Source organism: Rhineura floridana, chromosome 1, assembly GCF_030035675.1.
Source record: "Rhineura floridana isolate rRhiFlo1 chromosome 1, rRhiFlo1.hap2, whole genome shotgun sequence".
NCBI classification, from domain to species: Eukaryota; Metazoa; Chordata; class Lepidosauria; order Squamata; family Rhineuridae; genus Rhineura; species Rhineura floridana.
The window spans coordinates 57,276,311-57,293,259 of NC_084480.1; the positions used below are offsets into that span (position 1 = coordinate 57,276,311).

The following is a 16,949-nucleotide window of genomic DNA, read 5'->3' on the forward strand; positions in this document are numbered from 1 at the left end:
GCATTTTTTAAAAAAAGGTATGATCCAGCAGAGTTAGTTGTGGGTGCCACCATGTTTGAAAGATATATATATGTGTTGTGTGTGTGTGTGTGTGTGTGCGCGTGCGCACGCAATTAAGGAGAGGCAGGCTCTAGAAGGGAAATGAAAGATTTGAGTGAAGTAGGGAATCAACTATAAAGTAGCAAGTATGGACTCAGCTCGATAAAAAGGAGTGGGTTGGTGAGGGTGGGAAAGGGTGAAGCACTGTGAAAATAGCAGAAAAGTAAAAGATTGATGGAATGGAGCTAACAAAAAGGGTGAGCAATGGTCTGGAAGGCAGAGTGAAGCACGATTTATGTGACGAAAGAGTGAGAATGAAAATGCAGAATCAGAAAGACTGAAATCCAAGGGATGGAAATGATTTGCAATGCTCTTTGTGTAACAAGGTTTGGGAATTGAGGAGGCGGTCATAATTAGGGAAGAATACACAAGAAGTTAGAATGCTACAACTAAGCGAAGGCTTGAGTATACATTAAAAATACAGCCAATGAGAATGTGTGAGAGGGGAGGGAGAGATGGAACAATAAAGTCTTAAGTAATAACACGTTATCTGGGATTTATTAAAAGGCCAGGATATTTTCACACCAGATGCTAAGCCTTCAGAATCCCAAAGCAAATTCATTTCATAGGTAAAACTTAAAAAAAAAAAAGACTGCTCACTGTGTTTATATTTTTGTCCAATCTAGTTAAGGTCACTAGATTAGACAACTCAAAGGTTCCAAATGTATGTTTTGATTCACTGTTAAGTGGGAGGAATGATTCTGCTAGTGCTTTCAGTAACAAGTTTTATGTTCACCGCCCAGAGAGCTATTGCTAGTCGGGCGGTATATAAATTTAATAAATAAAAATAATAAATAAATAAGTATTATTATTTAAAAGGTCAAAAATCTTCAGTGATTATTTTTGCTTTGTCATGTCTAATACCTGAATTTGCTGTGTAAACCCTGTCAGAGAAGCAAAGAACACTGAGATAAATCTCACTCCAATTTTTTTTAAAAAATAAAGTTCTACTGTATATCATACATAGTCCCACTGTAGTTTCTATCATTTGATAGAAAGTGTTCTGTGTGATTAACTCCAGCAGAATTCCTTTAAGATGAATAATAAATGGATGCATGTTGTCAGAGTGTGTTGTGAGGAACAGTCATACATGGGTCTTGAGAATCAAAAACACACTTCCTATCACATACACCCCTAACCCTTCCATGCAGTTCCCACATACATAGTTTACAAGTGAAATTGCATCAAATTATTCCACACTGGCCAATGTCACAGTATTAAGCTGCTCAATATGAATTCACTATGTTGAAACTCCATTTTAGAAATAGGCAGAACAGAAATTCATAGCCTGATCAGCACACATGTGCTCAGTAATCTGTATTATAGTAAAAAATGGTGGAGAAGACAGAACTACACACCAGATGGTAATATGTAGTAAAATGTTCAGCTTGTGTGGATTCACAAAGTCAGTTAAACAATCACAAGGATTATTATCAGATTAGTAGGCAACTATTTGTTCTCCTGAAAGTCTGAAAAGACCTACCTTAAACCCTGTAGTATGAAAAGATAAGCATCATATTCTTGGGATCATGGTTCACAAGTAATGCTAAGCCAAACCATGGCATAGGACGAATGAACAAATGTGTGGGCTTCCAAAGAGGTTGTGCCACTTTACTTCTCCCTGCCCATTCTGCTGCTGCACTGCGCTAAACCAAACTTGAGCTCGTGGTTTAGCTTGAGCTCCAGACAAACCAAGAGCTGTAACCAAGATTTGTTTTATGGTTTACTTGCAGTTTGTCTGAGCAAGCTAAACCCGGGTTCAGACAACACACTAAGTCAAACCATGGCTTAGTTCAGCACAGCACCAAATGACCTGAGGAGGAGCAAAGTGAGCACAACCTCCTCTCTGGGGCCTGCATGTCTGCTCATTCACACTAAGCCATGGTTTGCTTAGTATTGCAGTCAAACAAGGTCACTGTCAAACAATGCTGGCTGCCTTAAAAGAGTATGATATTTGTGGGATACGCTTTTCTTTTTAGCATTTCACTGATACATTTAAATATCTAAAAGACAGCAATTCTTTATTCTGCACTAAGACATGTGTTCAAGCTACTTTTGTGTGCAAAGCTGCCTGCCTCTTCAGCTTTTGTTTTCTTGCTTCATTGTACTGGCAACAGTGATGCTAATTATCAAGTAAAACAATATAATTACACTGAAGATTTCCCCCCTTTTTTGCTAATGTAAAGATTCTTTTTTCCTCCTAAACACCCACACATGCTACAGAACTATTTCCTCTGACCCTGAAACAGTGCTGAATCCAGAGTGACCTCTGCACTCCATACTTAGTCTGAATATAGAAAATCACATCCTTTCAAGTTAGTAAGCTATTTTAGCTACTAGCAAGCCATATGGGGAGAAACAATACATAAGGCATTTTGTCTCTCTTTTGTGTAATTATTGCTTAACCATTTAATCTATTGCTTTTTGGGTAGGAACAGTCCAAAACCTTTGTTGACACAAATATGTGAACCACAACTGCACACCCAATTCCCTACTGTGCACATTGTCACAAAACACAGCTAATGTTTTGTGTAGAACTCTCTCTCTCTCTGTGTGGGGGGGTCAGGATGTATAAGTTTTACCCTCTCAAAAATTTTTCAAATATTCCGCCCGTCTCACATTTACGCTAGTTTTTTAGAAACTCAAAGCATCATCCTTGAATCTCAATCATACAGGGAGAAAGGCACTTTTTGTACATTGTAGGAAATTACAGCCATGAGCAACCTAAGAGAGAGCCTAGTTATCTCTAACCTATCACTAACAGCACAGCCTAGTTAACCTTAGGCCTAACAGCGGTGGGGGCAACACTCTACCTGAGGTGGATAGGACTTATCTGTAGCATCTTATTGCACATGTATTTGCTGCTGCTGACAGAATATAGGGAGGTAAGGATGAGGAAACAATAGGCAATGAATCCCAGCAGCAGCAACCCACATGCAGCAGAAGTGAGTGGTGTTTTATCATGATAGGACTGAGCCCAGGGCCGGTTCCAAGGGGTGGCCAGGTGGGGCACTGGCCCGAGGGCCCCTAAGGTTACAGGAGCCCGAGGGGCCCCTCTGCTCCCCTTCTGCAATTCCTGCCGCGGATCGCACGGCGAGAGCTTTGGGGCTCAGCCATTCCCTTGCTTAACTTACCTTTTTCTGTGGTTGCACACGCAGCGGTGTGCACTCACATCCCTGCCATGAACCAAGATGGCGGCAGAGGCTTCAGCTCCTTAGGGAAACCTCAGCCGCCATATTTCTTAAGGGCACTGCCACGTGCGCAACCGCAGAAAAAGGTAAGTTAAGCAAGGGAATAGCGGAGTCCTGAAGCTCTCACCGTGTGCGAATCGTGGAAGGGGAGCACTGGGGCAGGCTTTTGCCCAAGGGCTCCAGCGTGTCTGGGTCTGGCCCTGGGCACACGCACATGTGTATGTGCCAGGTGCCAGGTGCCAGAGCAAGCTGGTGCCCAAGGGCCCCGGCATGTCTGGGCCCGGCCCTGATTGAGCCTATAAGAGCCTTGGACTCAGAGACTCTCTTCCTCTTCTTCCAGTACAACTGTGAGCAGGAATTTGGAAGGTTTTGCTTCAGTTTCTGATTAACTGCAGCTTGTCATGTTGTCCAAAGGTGACAAACTGTGGTTAATTTAAGCTACAGTTTTTGCAAAAAGCCAGCTTCAAACTATGAGTTATTACACTAACTTATTTCAGATAAATTATAGTTAAGATTAAACACAGTATAAGGTTTGGAAGTATTATTAAATTGTTGTTAATCAAAAACAAAAAAAGCTTGTGATCTTTTCCTTGTAGTTGCACCAGAGGAAATGTGGAAATCCAAGATTCACACAGACTCATTATCATAATGCTACACCATAATTTATCATTATGCCCAAATGCAACCTTCGCATGGTAGCTTTTTCCTTCTTTATCTGCCTTGGAATGCCTGGTCAACTCTGTTTTGAAATAAAGGGGGGAAAGTAAGTCTGACTTGGCTGGTCAACTAAATTCCACAAAAACAATCCCAATTGTTCGCAATGTTCCAGAAAACATCTTTGTAGAAGTACACTTATTAGGCCATGAAAGGGATACAAGGGTGGGGCATGGCAGGCTGGTGCAGGTTTATGAAGGAGTCAATGTTAGGGCATGACAAGCCTCAAGGAAATACAGGAGGGAGGAGGACTGTTAAGTCCAAGAGCTCTAGGACAGTGGTTCCCAACCTGGGGGCCAGGACCCCCAGGGGGGCCATGAAGTAATCCAGAGGGGGCTACAAACAGTAAAGAATTTTTTTTTCTGAAGTCTTCACTCCCTGGACGCTGTCTGCTTTCCACTGCCGCTGCAGATGACACCTCCCCCGGCTCCAAACAAGAGGGGAGGACTTTTGCTGAAGTGCCAGAGCATCTTTCAGGCACACCAAGGACAGCCATCTGCCTATAAAATACATGGCAGATGCCAAAGGGGTCTGAGGGTGGGGCTACCAGGAAGAAGAGGGGATTACTATCACTGATTCCCATCTCCTCGCACTACCACTGCTGACAACGCCCTTACCTAGAATGAGAGGAGAGGACTTTCTGTGAAGCTTTAAAACTGGGATAACATCTCTACTTAAAAGGACATTTATCTTAATGGTCTGTTGTAACTGCTAAGGTCCTAAAAAGCAGTGCAAAGTTATGACAATGGGAACTCATTCCCTTCAGAAGGAGACAAAAAATGAAAACCAAATCTTACCAAAACCTATGTGATTGCCAGTCACTGTTTTTGTGTCATCTTAGTTTACTCTCACTAAATTCAATGGAAGTAAGTGGTTCAAAAACAAGAGCAATAGGTAACATTCTTATTCATTTATGAGTACAACTCTGCAGACTCTGAATCTTCAAAATATGTGTTACCCATGTACTTCCTAAGCCACCCTTGATGGCAGATCAACCAAAGCATCAGCATGGGTAGTAGTTACCACAGGGAAGGAAAGTAGAAACTTCTTTTTTGCGGGATTGTTTTGTGCACTTCTAGATTTGCATTAACACATATAACCAAAAATGCAGGAAGCCATCAGGCAGACAGGCACTTAAATTGTTGCTCCACTGTATTCAGCAGCAAAACTCCCTGAGATCGTTACACTGAAATAAGTATTTGTCAAAGAACGTTAAGGCTGGGTGAGGTGACTCACCTATCTGTTTACATCTTTACTTAAAAGAACTGTCATAAAATTACAGAGTAAATCAATGGCAGCAAACAAGAAATACAAAACATTTGAGAATCAATGCTCTTCTATTTTTTTTCCTCTGCAAAGCAACAAAATATTTATTTCAAAATATACTGAACAATACATCAAGGTCACATGTGAGCCCTGGAACATTGCCGTTTTGGAAAAAAATACACTTTCTTTAAGATCGATTCAAGGCAAAGCTAAACCGCATGCATTCACATGGTGTGATGAGACTTTATTTTGTATACCTCAGAACATCAAATGCAGCAGGACCTGTCATTGGTCTTTTGAGAAATCTGGGGCTCATAATTTGCTTTTCGACTGTTTATCATGTTACTTTAAGTTTGCCATCCATCCCTGTTTTTATTTTTATTTTATTTTTTAAATAGATAATAAAAAATGAAATAAAAAAGATCACATATGAGCCAAATGTATAAAAACCTGGCTTACTTTGCATTATGAGACCCTTGTATGATGTTTAACTTGCAACCACTTTACAAAGTATTTTGGATGGCAAAAGGAACGTCTTCAAATGCCAATCCATGATTTAAATAAGGTGATGACTTGTATTCTTGTGCTTGACAGTAAGAAAGGGTTTCTTTAATGGACAGGAGTGCATTATTGATAAACAAAAAACATAAGCAAAATTAATTAGGGAAACGTGACTCAAGTAACACAGCATTTTATCCTGAATTCCATAATTTGTGACTTGCAGAATAAAACATGTAACAATTTCATTTGAACATCCTCAAGTAATTGACATGAGGAAAATAAAGTCAGTATCATGGGAAAGTATTGCATTTTTTTATAACAGATGTATTCTTACCTCAACAATATCTGAATTCGTTCGACTCTCGTGTGGCTCATTGTACTCTGTATACTTCAGCAACACCTTGTCCATATCAGTGCTGGCATACTGAAACAGTTTGTTGGTGCTATTGAAGATTATTAGAGCAATCTCACAGTCACACAGAACACTCAGCTCATAAGCCTTCTTCATTAACCCAAATTTCCTCTTCGTAAATGTCACCTAAAAAAAAAAAAAGGAAAAAATCACATCTGTCTCTCTTGCTTTTCATGAAATGTTACTTTGCAGTTACTATAATTTCTGGGCTTTTAACAAGTTCAGGCGGGAAGTGAACCAGCCAACCTAAATATAGTGCCAACACAGAATATAAATATCTTTTTAAGTAACTGAGGAAAGACATATGAACAATGCTTAATGTTCAAGAAAGGCAGTAGCATAATGATCAATCTTCGTTGGGTGTTTCTGTTCTTATTTACATGCTTAGAATATTAGCATTAGAACCCTCTGCATAATAAGGCAATTCAACATAATGTTTCCTGTACACAAATTGTTTCATGTATTTTCAGAAACATGTACTTTTGCTTCTCCGCGACAAAAATTTGCCACCTTGACTGAAGTCAGAGCAATATTTTTAATGGATTCTCTTTAACGGGGAGAACAGATTCTTTTGCACATGAAGCTGCCCCTGCCACTAAGCTGACTCCTGTATCAGTAACATTACTTATTTTAGCTTTGCACAATTATCAAATGTACAAAGGATAACACTTTCATTTTATTTCACTTCATATCTTCCAAAGTTAGCAAGAAAAAGAAAAAAAGTAGCTGATATAAGGGCCAATGAGTCAGGCATATATATGCACTTGTACATTACAGTACAAAATTAAATTACAATGGATTAAGGACCTGAACTTTTCTTCCACCTCTGCCTTCCCAGCTTCCTCCTCCTCTTTTTGTCTCCCTCTGAGACAATAAAAATGAGTTTACTAGTTATGATAATGTTCAAGTAAATTAATCAGAATGAGACAAATTAATGCCAGCTTTTTGTAATTAATTTTGAAGAGAAACTCTTATAATAGTTGCTTTGATTCCAGTCGTAGATACAGGAATATACGCTGAGGGCCATTTCCCATTTGATATCAAGTACAAAAAAATAGGTATATTCACCAATAGGCAAAAAAAACCTTGCAGTTTAATAATGTGCCTATAGCCAACAGATATTTCTATCAAACTTTAAGAAGCAGGGAAATTGGGCAGCTATAGTGAATGCACCAGGGGAGCAGGAGACCTGACCCCCTCTCTGAGATATTGTACTGCCCTACAAATTTGTAAAAATGCAAACAATTTGGGATGGTCTTTCACAGTCCAATCCACTTCCTGTGCAGCTTGGAAGAATTTGGTAACGTGCTTCTTTTTCCCCTCTATTTTTTTCCTCTCTCTTTTTACACTTTGAACTCTTGATTCTCTCTGACTATTTTGTTGTATCGCCCTGAAAATTTAGAGGGTTGTTAAGCAAGCGTTTCTGAATTTAGGGCTATACGTTTTGTAAGGCTTTGTTTTGAAATGAGCTTAAGGGAAGCATCAGAATGGCATGGGGGGTATTTTCAATTTAACATTGTGGAATGTGAAAAATACATGCTGGCTATAGTATACAGCCACTCTTGTGGCTGTGTAACAGAAAGCTGCCTCATACAGTGTCAGACTATTGGCCCATCTAGCTCAATATCACCCACCAGGGCCGGTTCTAAAGTGTGGCCAGGTTGGGCACTGGCCTGATGGCCCCTGGAGCTACAGGGGGCCCCTGGAGCTACAGGGGGCCCCTAAGCTGCCCCTCCACTCCCCTTCCGTGATCCGAGGCCCCCACGTCTCCCCACTTACCTGTCTACTGTCTTTTACTGCTGCCCTTAACAAAGATGGCGGCCATGGTTTCCCTAAGGTAGTGAAGCCCCTGCCGCCATCTTAGTTGATGGCAGAGATGCACGCGCGTAGCACACATGCATGCCATCAACAAAGATGGCAGCGGAGGCTTCATCCCCTTAGGGAAACCGTGGCTGCCATCTTGGTTAATGGCAATAGTAAAAGACAGGAGACAGGTAGGTGGGGGTGTGGTGGGGTGTGCGCATGCGCACGCACAGCAGAGCTCAGGGCAAGCTGATGCCCAAGGGCCCCGGCATTCCTGGAGCCGGCCCTGTCACCCACAATGAAGACCCAACTTATTGGCACTGGTTCTCATACAATGCTAAAACGTGGTTGATCAAACCATGGCTTATTAAACCATGGCTTAGTGTTATGAGTGAGCCCAGGTGTTTAATTATGATTCATTGACTATGGTTAAAGGTGGGTTGTTAATCAAGTTTGTAGTTAGTTTATAAATCTTACTAATGCTAACCACAGTTTAGTGTTACATGCGAACCCAGACCTCCTTAACCGTTTAAGGAGCCGTCACCATCCAAAGGCTACAAAGCTGTGAGTGAAGAGCAGCAAAAAAAAAAAAAGTCAAACTGTTCTCAAGGCTCAGCTGCTCTCACTAGTGCTTTTAACTATTCTTGTGTAAACCAAGGTTTAAGGGTCCGTCTGTCCAACCACTCAGCTTTAACTATGGTTTATTAATTATAGTTAGCATAACTATAGTTAACGTTACCCAAGGTTTCGCATTATGTGTACACTGACTTACGAGTGGCTAGCAAGAGCCTCAAACAGGATCCTTCCCCAGCCCAACCTGAAAATGCTAGGGACTGAATCTGAGAACTTTTGCATGAAAAATCATGTTCTCAACTTGAGATATCCTTTCCCTATACACACCACTGTACTGGAGAATTACATATGCTTTGCTTTGGGAAATACACATAAATGTTGTGCAGAAAAGACCATGGCAGCTCTTTGTGCATTTAACTTTTTGTACCTCTACCATGCAGAGTCATTACCTTATTGAAGGCATGGAGAAACTGTGTCCCTTCAGATGTCTTTGAACTACAACTCCCATCATTTCTGCCCATTGGCCATCTGCCTGGGGCTGATGGGAGTTCAAATTCAAAAACATCTGGAGGGCCACAGGTTCCTCATCCTACTTTTATGGAAGATCTGCACATAAAAACGGTATTTTTTCTTGCCTATTTTAAAGTGACCCTGTTCCCAATAAAAACAAACAACACATTGGATGGAAAAAAGATTTCTGTACAAAACTGCCTCCCAAACAAAAATGCAAAATTCACTTTTTCTTTCTATGGTATTGTTTATTTGTGAGATAAACACCACTGCCAGTTTCTACAGCACTTAGTTGTCAAATCAAAGATAGCACGTAATGACAAAAATCATAGTCCTGAGTACACATGGTGTAAGGCTACTTCATTAGATGCTAGTTACTTTCAGCTATTTAATGCTAAAGTAAAACTACTTCTGCACATGGATCTCTGCTAAATGAAAAAGACTCCATTGTACATGGCTCATAAAGCTGTCATTTTATCTTCTTACATGCATTATGCAGGCTAAGCTAATGCTAACTGCTACCCCAGTCTGCCATGAAATCTCAGCTGGTCATGCCATGGAAAACGTGCCATTAAGTCCATATAATCCCACCAGCTAGATGCCAATTCACTGCACATTTCCCCCACAACGTAGATCAAATGATGTTCCATGTTGCCCTCTCAATCTTTTTGTTTTCAATGCATACAAAAATATTTTTACAGAAAAACTGCACCACAAGGATGGTACTCTTCCCCCACCCCTGAGCTTTTTTCAGGGACCGCTTGAGCCACCATCCAGTCAAAACAGGGACAATTGGATTTCATCCAATTTTCAGCTATCAACTATCCAACAAGTTCGCTTGACTGCATTATATGACAACTATGATTTACATGCCAATAGGTATACAACAGTGTTTAACTCCAGTAGCACATGACCTAGGAACAGGTTTGAAGATCAGATGCAGGTGGGACTAAACAGGCTTAACTTTGCTGTGGATGGGGCTGATCTCCATAGGTCCCATTAAAAATATGCTAGGTCCTATGGAAGCAAATATCCATGTGCTTCTATCTTTACCCCATGCCCAACCCTGAGCCCACTCTCTAGGACTATCAAGTTATAGATCACCCACAGGAAAGTTGAAGCTTGCCCAATTCTCTCTTACTGGATTGCAGTTCTGCAGGTCACAATCTGTTAGGCAGAAACTACTCTTGCATTCTTCTTTTTCCAATGGCAATTGAAAAGTGCTTATTCATTTGAAATGGTAATAGAGATACACTGCTTTTTAAATTTATTATTCCAATACATTTCAAAAGGCCTTTAGAATGCATAAAACCAACGACACATTGTTGATGCAGTGGCCTTTGGGGTTTGTCCTCAAATGCCCAAACAGAAGAAGTATGGCCCTTCTGAATGGCTACTGAAATGCACTGGGATAGCAGTGGGAAGCTTAACAATGATCTGTATGAGACATCAGGATTTAATGCTTTCTAATGGCAGTTCTCTATCATTTGCCTTACTATGTCCTTCATTATGGAAAAGCTCAGCAAAAAAAGGCCACTAAAGCCCCAAGCATGTAGAATCACAGAATAGCAGAGTTGGAAGGGCCTATAAGGCCATCAAGTCCAACCCCGTGCTCAATGCAGGGATCCAACTTAAAACATATAGCTGGCTGTACTGGAGAGAACAGCCCAGGAAGTCTTCACTTTCCCTATATTTTCATTCAGGAAAAACTATCACTCCCACAAACTTTATCATGGATTAGAGCAATCATTTTCAACTGTAACAGACCCAAGATAAGACCCACCTTTAATCCCAACCTGAAACATGAGACCCATATTAATTTATATTCTATTTATGTCCATCTTTTTCTTTTCCTGTCTAGGATGACTGGTTGTAAAGGATGACAACCAGTTACGTAGAAGTGAAAAAGTGGAGCTTGCCATGCAGGAGGAAAGCTGCTCCTGATGAAAATCACTTCTGCTATACAGTTATTAGAAGCATGTGAACCCCTTGTCTTTCCGTGTGTTTAACTTAGAGAAAACAAAAACAGAAAATGGGGCAGTCATGACTCATTTATAGGGCCTGCCCTTCCAGTTGAAGACCAGTAGATTAGAAGTCTCACGCCATCCATAAGCACTGAACATGCTGGATGGAAAACCCACTATCCACCCTTCTGCCATTATTTCATCACCCTGATAACGAGTACAAAAAGACTTGCTCACATGTTACACTGGACACAGGTACAATCTGTCTCTACACATTTGTCTGAAGCAGTGTTAACTTGTGGATTTGTACAGTTCCAACTATTTGTGTACACAGGTACACAGATTGTTCACTTGTTGAATGTAATATGTGGACACTAAAGTGTGCTTTAAATGGTTCACTAAATGATCTTGACAAAGTACCTGAACTCATGAAGCCAAACTGACTTTTCCCACTAGAACTGATCAAATACTTAAGTGTGTGCGGAGGGAAGGGAGGCAAACCACTATTTTGAATCTATCGAATCCGGTAACTTTGAACCCAATAGACTACTTAATGCTGTTTTAAGACTCTCTCTGCTTCACATGAAACGGCAATACATTTTTCAAGTGACGTGAGTACAGCCCAGGACATGGAACGAATAGGATGCATGAACACATACTGTTCTGCATCTAAAGCTATTTTCAATCAGACTTGCAGACCACAGTACTGGAGGAGGGGTGTCTGCATACAGTATGGTTTCTGTTGCACAGAAACCAATTTACAGCTTCTCACCATCAAAGTATACTTTGGGACAGAAATATCTTTAAGGCTACTGTTTGTGTTTACAGTTAGGTGCTCCTGAACATTTAGGGAGACCACATAAATGTACTACATAGCACATATTAAATTTCACAAGACGTGTTGCAGACCATTGCAAATTGTTTCTTTTCATCACAATTAAAATGATGAAATGAATAAACGTTTCATTTAATTTTTCCCTTTAAAATGTAATCTTAATTTATTCATCTTTTCCAAATGTATTATATGATGCTACCATTGTTCACCGAGAGATAAAACTGTTTTTATGCATCACTGTTTCTAAAGTGAAAGAGAAATTTCACCACTCTTTTTAAATATGCCACTCATTAACAGTTAAAAACTTAAGACATTTTTGCACTTAACTTAAAATCATCATAAATCATTAATATCTCATACTTTTACAATAACTTGTCATACAAATGAATCTATTCTTTTAGTAACTGTTGAAACTTCAAGGACTTCAGAAATTATTAGAGACATCTTGAAAGGCATTTAAGAATGAATTTCTTTTTCCATTATTCATACTTTAAAAACAAAAGTATGTGAACTTTTGAATGCACATTAACAATATAAATTAAAAAATCAGTATTATATGTTTTTAAAAGTTGTATAATTTGTCTCCAGTCTGTTAAAGTAGCTATTCCGCTAATTAAAATTAGCTGATTAGCACTGATTGAGATGGCAGATATGAGCTTTAGTTTGACAAAAGTTTGCTGAGTAGGAAAGGATTAAAATATTTTTGTAAAAAATATTTATTTCTTCTTCATAAATTATTAAAACGTGTCATCTCTTTGTCTCAGTGCATGACATCTTGATTTCCAAGAACGTGACTCTGTGGTCATGAAATAAGTTTTGACTGGTCGGACTGTAACAGTGTTAGCAAACGTGTTGCTCTCCAGACGTTATTGGACTACAACTCTCATCATTCCTGACCACTGGGCATGCCAGCAAGTTCAACCACATCTGGGGGCACCAAGTTGGCTATCCTGGCCCTATAATATCCACCTGCTTTGAGTAAATTTTCTGCAAGATTTGTTCACACCACTTAGTACAACAGACAACTATATATAAACTGCACAGTGACTGATCCATATCTATAGATAAAGACTTAGGCATGTTGGTGCTTAAACAAAATAGTGAAATGGCATTTTTTTCCTGTGCATTAGATCCCTGAGGAGTAAACTCATCTAACTAGGTCTTGCTAACTGGATGGGAAGTACACTATATGTAGTTTCTGCACATAGGATGGATAAGGTCTATGTATATAATAATGCTGTGCTGAAAATGTCTCCTGCATTTTTTTCTACTATTCTCTATCAATCAATGAAAAAAGAAATTACTTATGTCAATTATCAAAAGGGTGGGGTGGAAGGTTTTGTTGTATTTACCTTACTTTCAAAATTGCCAAGGGGTGTTCTGTGAGTGTCCCTTTTTTCGTTGTACAAATAATCTCTCCAGTGGTCTGCAGTCTGCAGCCTTTCTGGGTGCCTGCACTTCCTGAAAACTCCATGACATCCTTAGCTAAGCTTTCCTGTAGGCACAGGAAGGTGGAGAGGCTATCTGTGGCAGCTATTTGTTGTTATTTCTTTAAATGAAGCTTTTAAAGCAATCTGCGTATTTTTTTTTAATTAAAGGTAAAAAAATCTCTGTTTTCATGCTTCAATTAAACCCCAGGAGACATGACATAACTCCTCCCATGGTGGGTTTTCCCCCCCCAGATTAGGAAGGCCAGTAGCTAGGGTGGCTGCAGAATGCTAGAGAAGTGCTTAATGAAAAGAAGAAGAAAAAACACACTATCCACAGCCACCTTGAAACAATAAAGTGAGCTCAACCACGCACCTGAATGCTAAAGTGTCGTGGGAATGAAACAGAAAAATAGAATCCTCTTTCACAGGGGAAGAAATCATTCAAGAAACTGGAGGGCAGCTGGTGATACAGCCCTTGTATATATAAATATATTTCTGCAATGCGACTCTTCTTAAGGGCATCCACAAAGAAGCTCTCTAAATAGCCAAAGAGCATCTTCAGACAACATAGTGCAATCTGATCTTCAGAAAACAGTTTAGCAGGCAGGGTAGCCAGGTCACCTGAGGTTCACAGCCTGAAATTCCAAAGGCACAGCATGGGATTTCAAAAGTGGCACCATACCTAATGGAAAAGAGGAAGGAGCATAGCAGCACTCTTTCTAACGTCTGTCTCCAGTACAAGTCATCGCCCTATTTCCCAAGTGTTTTCAACATCTGTGTATTATACCTTTATTAAACTACAAAATTTACGGAGAGCTGAAGAACATGACAGGGGAGAAGGGGGTGGTTTAAATGTTAGAAAGGGGGGAAAGATTCAGATAGTGAGAGTTTACCTCCATTGCTTCTTACTCTAAGATTTAATCTTCTTCCTGGAGACTCCCAAGAAGGAAGCTAAAACTGTGAGTCAGGAGTGCTGGTGCTGGTGCTGGTGGAAAACAGATTTATAGTTGAAGCAGCTGACTCTAGCTTCCCAGGAACGAATGCTGGAGAGAACCAAGCTAAGATAATGGCAGCTATCATACGTGCTGACTTTTTCGTGGGCAGCAGAGTAAAGCTGTGGAGTTGCTGCATATTCGCCTTTCTTTCTCTGTGCCTAAGTAAGACCATTCCCACCCCAGAGGACAACTGAAAGCAACACAGACAATCCACAACTCTAACCCAGCTCTTTTTCCTGCACCGCCTTCATCTGCACAGAGCCAGACAGGTGGCAAGGTGAGGGGGATGTAAAAAGGGTCAGGCTTAAGCTTGATTTGGCTGCATTGTAGGTGTGTAGCCTTTCTTGAGATTTGGAAACTGCTGACAGGAGCAATTTTGTTTTATATGCCTATGTCAGAACAAGTGTGTTTATTTTCCTATTTGATTGGGTTTGTGGTATCTCTCTCTCTCTCTCTCTCTCTCTGTGTGTGTGTGTGTGTGTGTGTGTGTGTGTGTGTGTGTGTGTGTGTGTGTGTGTGTGTGTGTGTGTGTGTGTGAGAGAGAGAGAGAGAGAGAGAGAGAGAGAGAGAGAGAGAGAGAGAGAGAGAGAGGGAGGGAGAGAGGGAGAGAGGGGGAGAGGGGGAGAGGGGGAGAGGGGGAGAGGGGGAGAGGGGGAGAGGGGGAGAGGGGGAGAGGGGGAGAGGGGGAGAGGGGGAGAGAGAGAGAGTGTGAATGAATGAATCAGGGATAGAAGATGCAAATGGGGTATGGTCTTTCCATCACTGCAACTTAATGGGAGATGCCATACTTGCAAAGTCAGTCTTGTTTTAGAGCCTTATCCCTTTCTCCATGCCATGCATAATTTTATACACTTCTGTCATGTCACTGCTAACTTGCTTTTCTCTAAACCAGTGTTTCCCAAAGTGTGGTACGCGTACCCCTGGTGGTACGCAAAAGGGTTTCAAGGGGTACACGGCTGAATGGTTTTTTTTTGTACTTTATCATTGGGTTTTAGCAGCAAAAAACGTGTGTGTGTGTCCTTTTAAGAGAAAAATGGTTTTTTTCCCCCATCCTGCCTGCCCTGCCAGCTCATCAGCTGTGAATTTTAGGTGGGAGGTTTGAACCCCCTGCCTGCTCTTGGGCTGCGTGCTTCCCAGGCAGGATGGGGGGGAAACCGCTCTGCAGCCAAAGAGCAGGAGATTCAAACCTCCAGCCCAGGCAAGCGCTGCCTCTGTAAACCCGCTGCATGATTTTCGGCTGGAATTTTTGGCTTTGGGGGATCCCCTCCAGGTCTCCAGCTAATTTACCTTAACCTCTGGACTCTCAGCTTCAATTTTAAAAAAACACTAAGTTTCTAGGCAGTCTGGTTCCCGAGATATACACTCTTTATTTCCAGAATGTTTTTTTTTAATAATAGTTATTTTAATTATTAGTATATGAATTATTTCTATATTTTTGAATATATATTTTTGTTATATAAATATTGTTTCTATTATTAAAATGTTTATTACTTACTTTGTATTTATTTTTTTTACAAACATTTCATATAAAATTATAGGAATTACAAATGTGTTATAATACCTTACCCCTCTCCTAATTATTTTTGTGAAAGTTGGGTACACCGGTAAAATCAATGTCTCAAAGGGGGTACGCGCATGTTGAAAGTTTGGGAAACACTGCTCTAAACTAAAAAACTCCAAATGCTGCAACCTTTCCTGATAGGGTAGTCACTCCATCCCCCTGATCATCTTAGTTGCTTTTCTTTTGAACATTTTCCAACTCTACAATATCCTTTTTGAGGTGAAGTGACCAGAGCTGTATACAGTATTCCAAATGTGGCTGCACCATATATTTATATAAAGTTATGATAACAGCAGTTTTATTTTCAGTACCTTTCCTAATAATCCATACCATGGAATTTGCCTTTTTTAATAGCTACCACACACTGGGTCAACATCTTCATTGAACTAACCACAAGGATCCCAAGGTCTCGTTCCTGGTCAGTCACTGCCAGTTCAGTCCCCATAAGCATACATGTGAAATTAAGGTTTTTGATCCGATATGCATAACTTTACACTTTCTTTTACACTGAACTGCCTTTGCAATTTTACTGCCCATTCACTCAGTTTGAAAAGGTCCTTCTTGCAATCCCTTTTTGTTTTAACGACCCTGAACAATTTAGTATCATCAACAAACTTGGCCACTTCACTGCTCACCCCAACTCTAGATCGTTTATGAACAAGTTAAAAACCACAGGTCCCAATACTGATCCTATGCATACTTGCTGTTTTCCATCCTATTTCTTAATTAACTTTTCTGCCTCCCTCAATTGCCAATCAGTTCTGGCCACTGTTCCTGAAGCATCATTCTGCTGCTTCATATCTTGTGCACTAGAACATTCCAATGCCCCAATAGTGCCTTCCAAAAATGCCCTTCCCATCCACTGTGAGCATTGGATTTCCCAGAAGAATCTCCATGCTGCCAAGAAAATGCACACATCTATATCACACCAACACTGAAGACTATTGGAATGGCTCTCCAGATCTGTAGGTGACTCTGTAGCAACATGATGGTTAGATGTTGCCTCTCAGTGCATGGACCAGCAATGGGAGGGCCATAGCTCAGCGGCAGAACATCTGCTTTGAATTCAGAATGTCTCAGGTTCAATCCTCTGCA

General features: G+C 40.5%; 1 protein-coding gene across 16 annotated transcripts in view; it reads right to left on the reverse strand.

Annotated features, from left to right (window-relative positions):
- Positions 1 to 16,949, reverse strand: part of MEF2C (myocyte enhancer factor 2C) — a 219,266-nt gene that overhangs the window by 98,994 nt on the left and 103,323 nt on the right. For all 16 annotated transcript variants that reach the window (XM_061622149.1, XM_061622165.1, XM_061622130.1 and 13 more), the window contains one exon: positions 6,106 to 6,309. In XM_061622149.1, the coding sequence (XP_061478133.1) occupies positions 6,106 to 6,309 (204 nt within the window). The remainder of the gene's footprint in view (positions 1 to 6,105; positions 6,310 to 16,949) is intronic.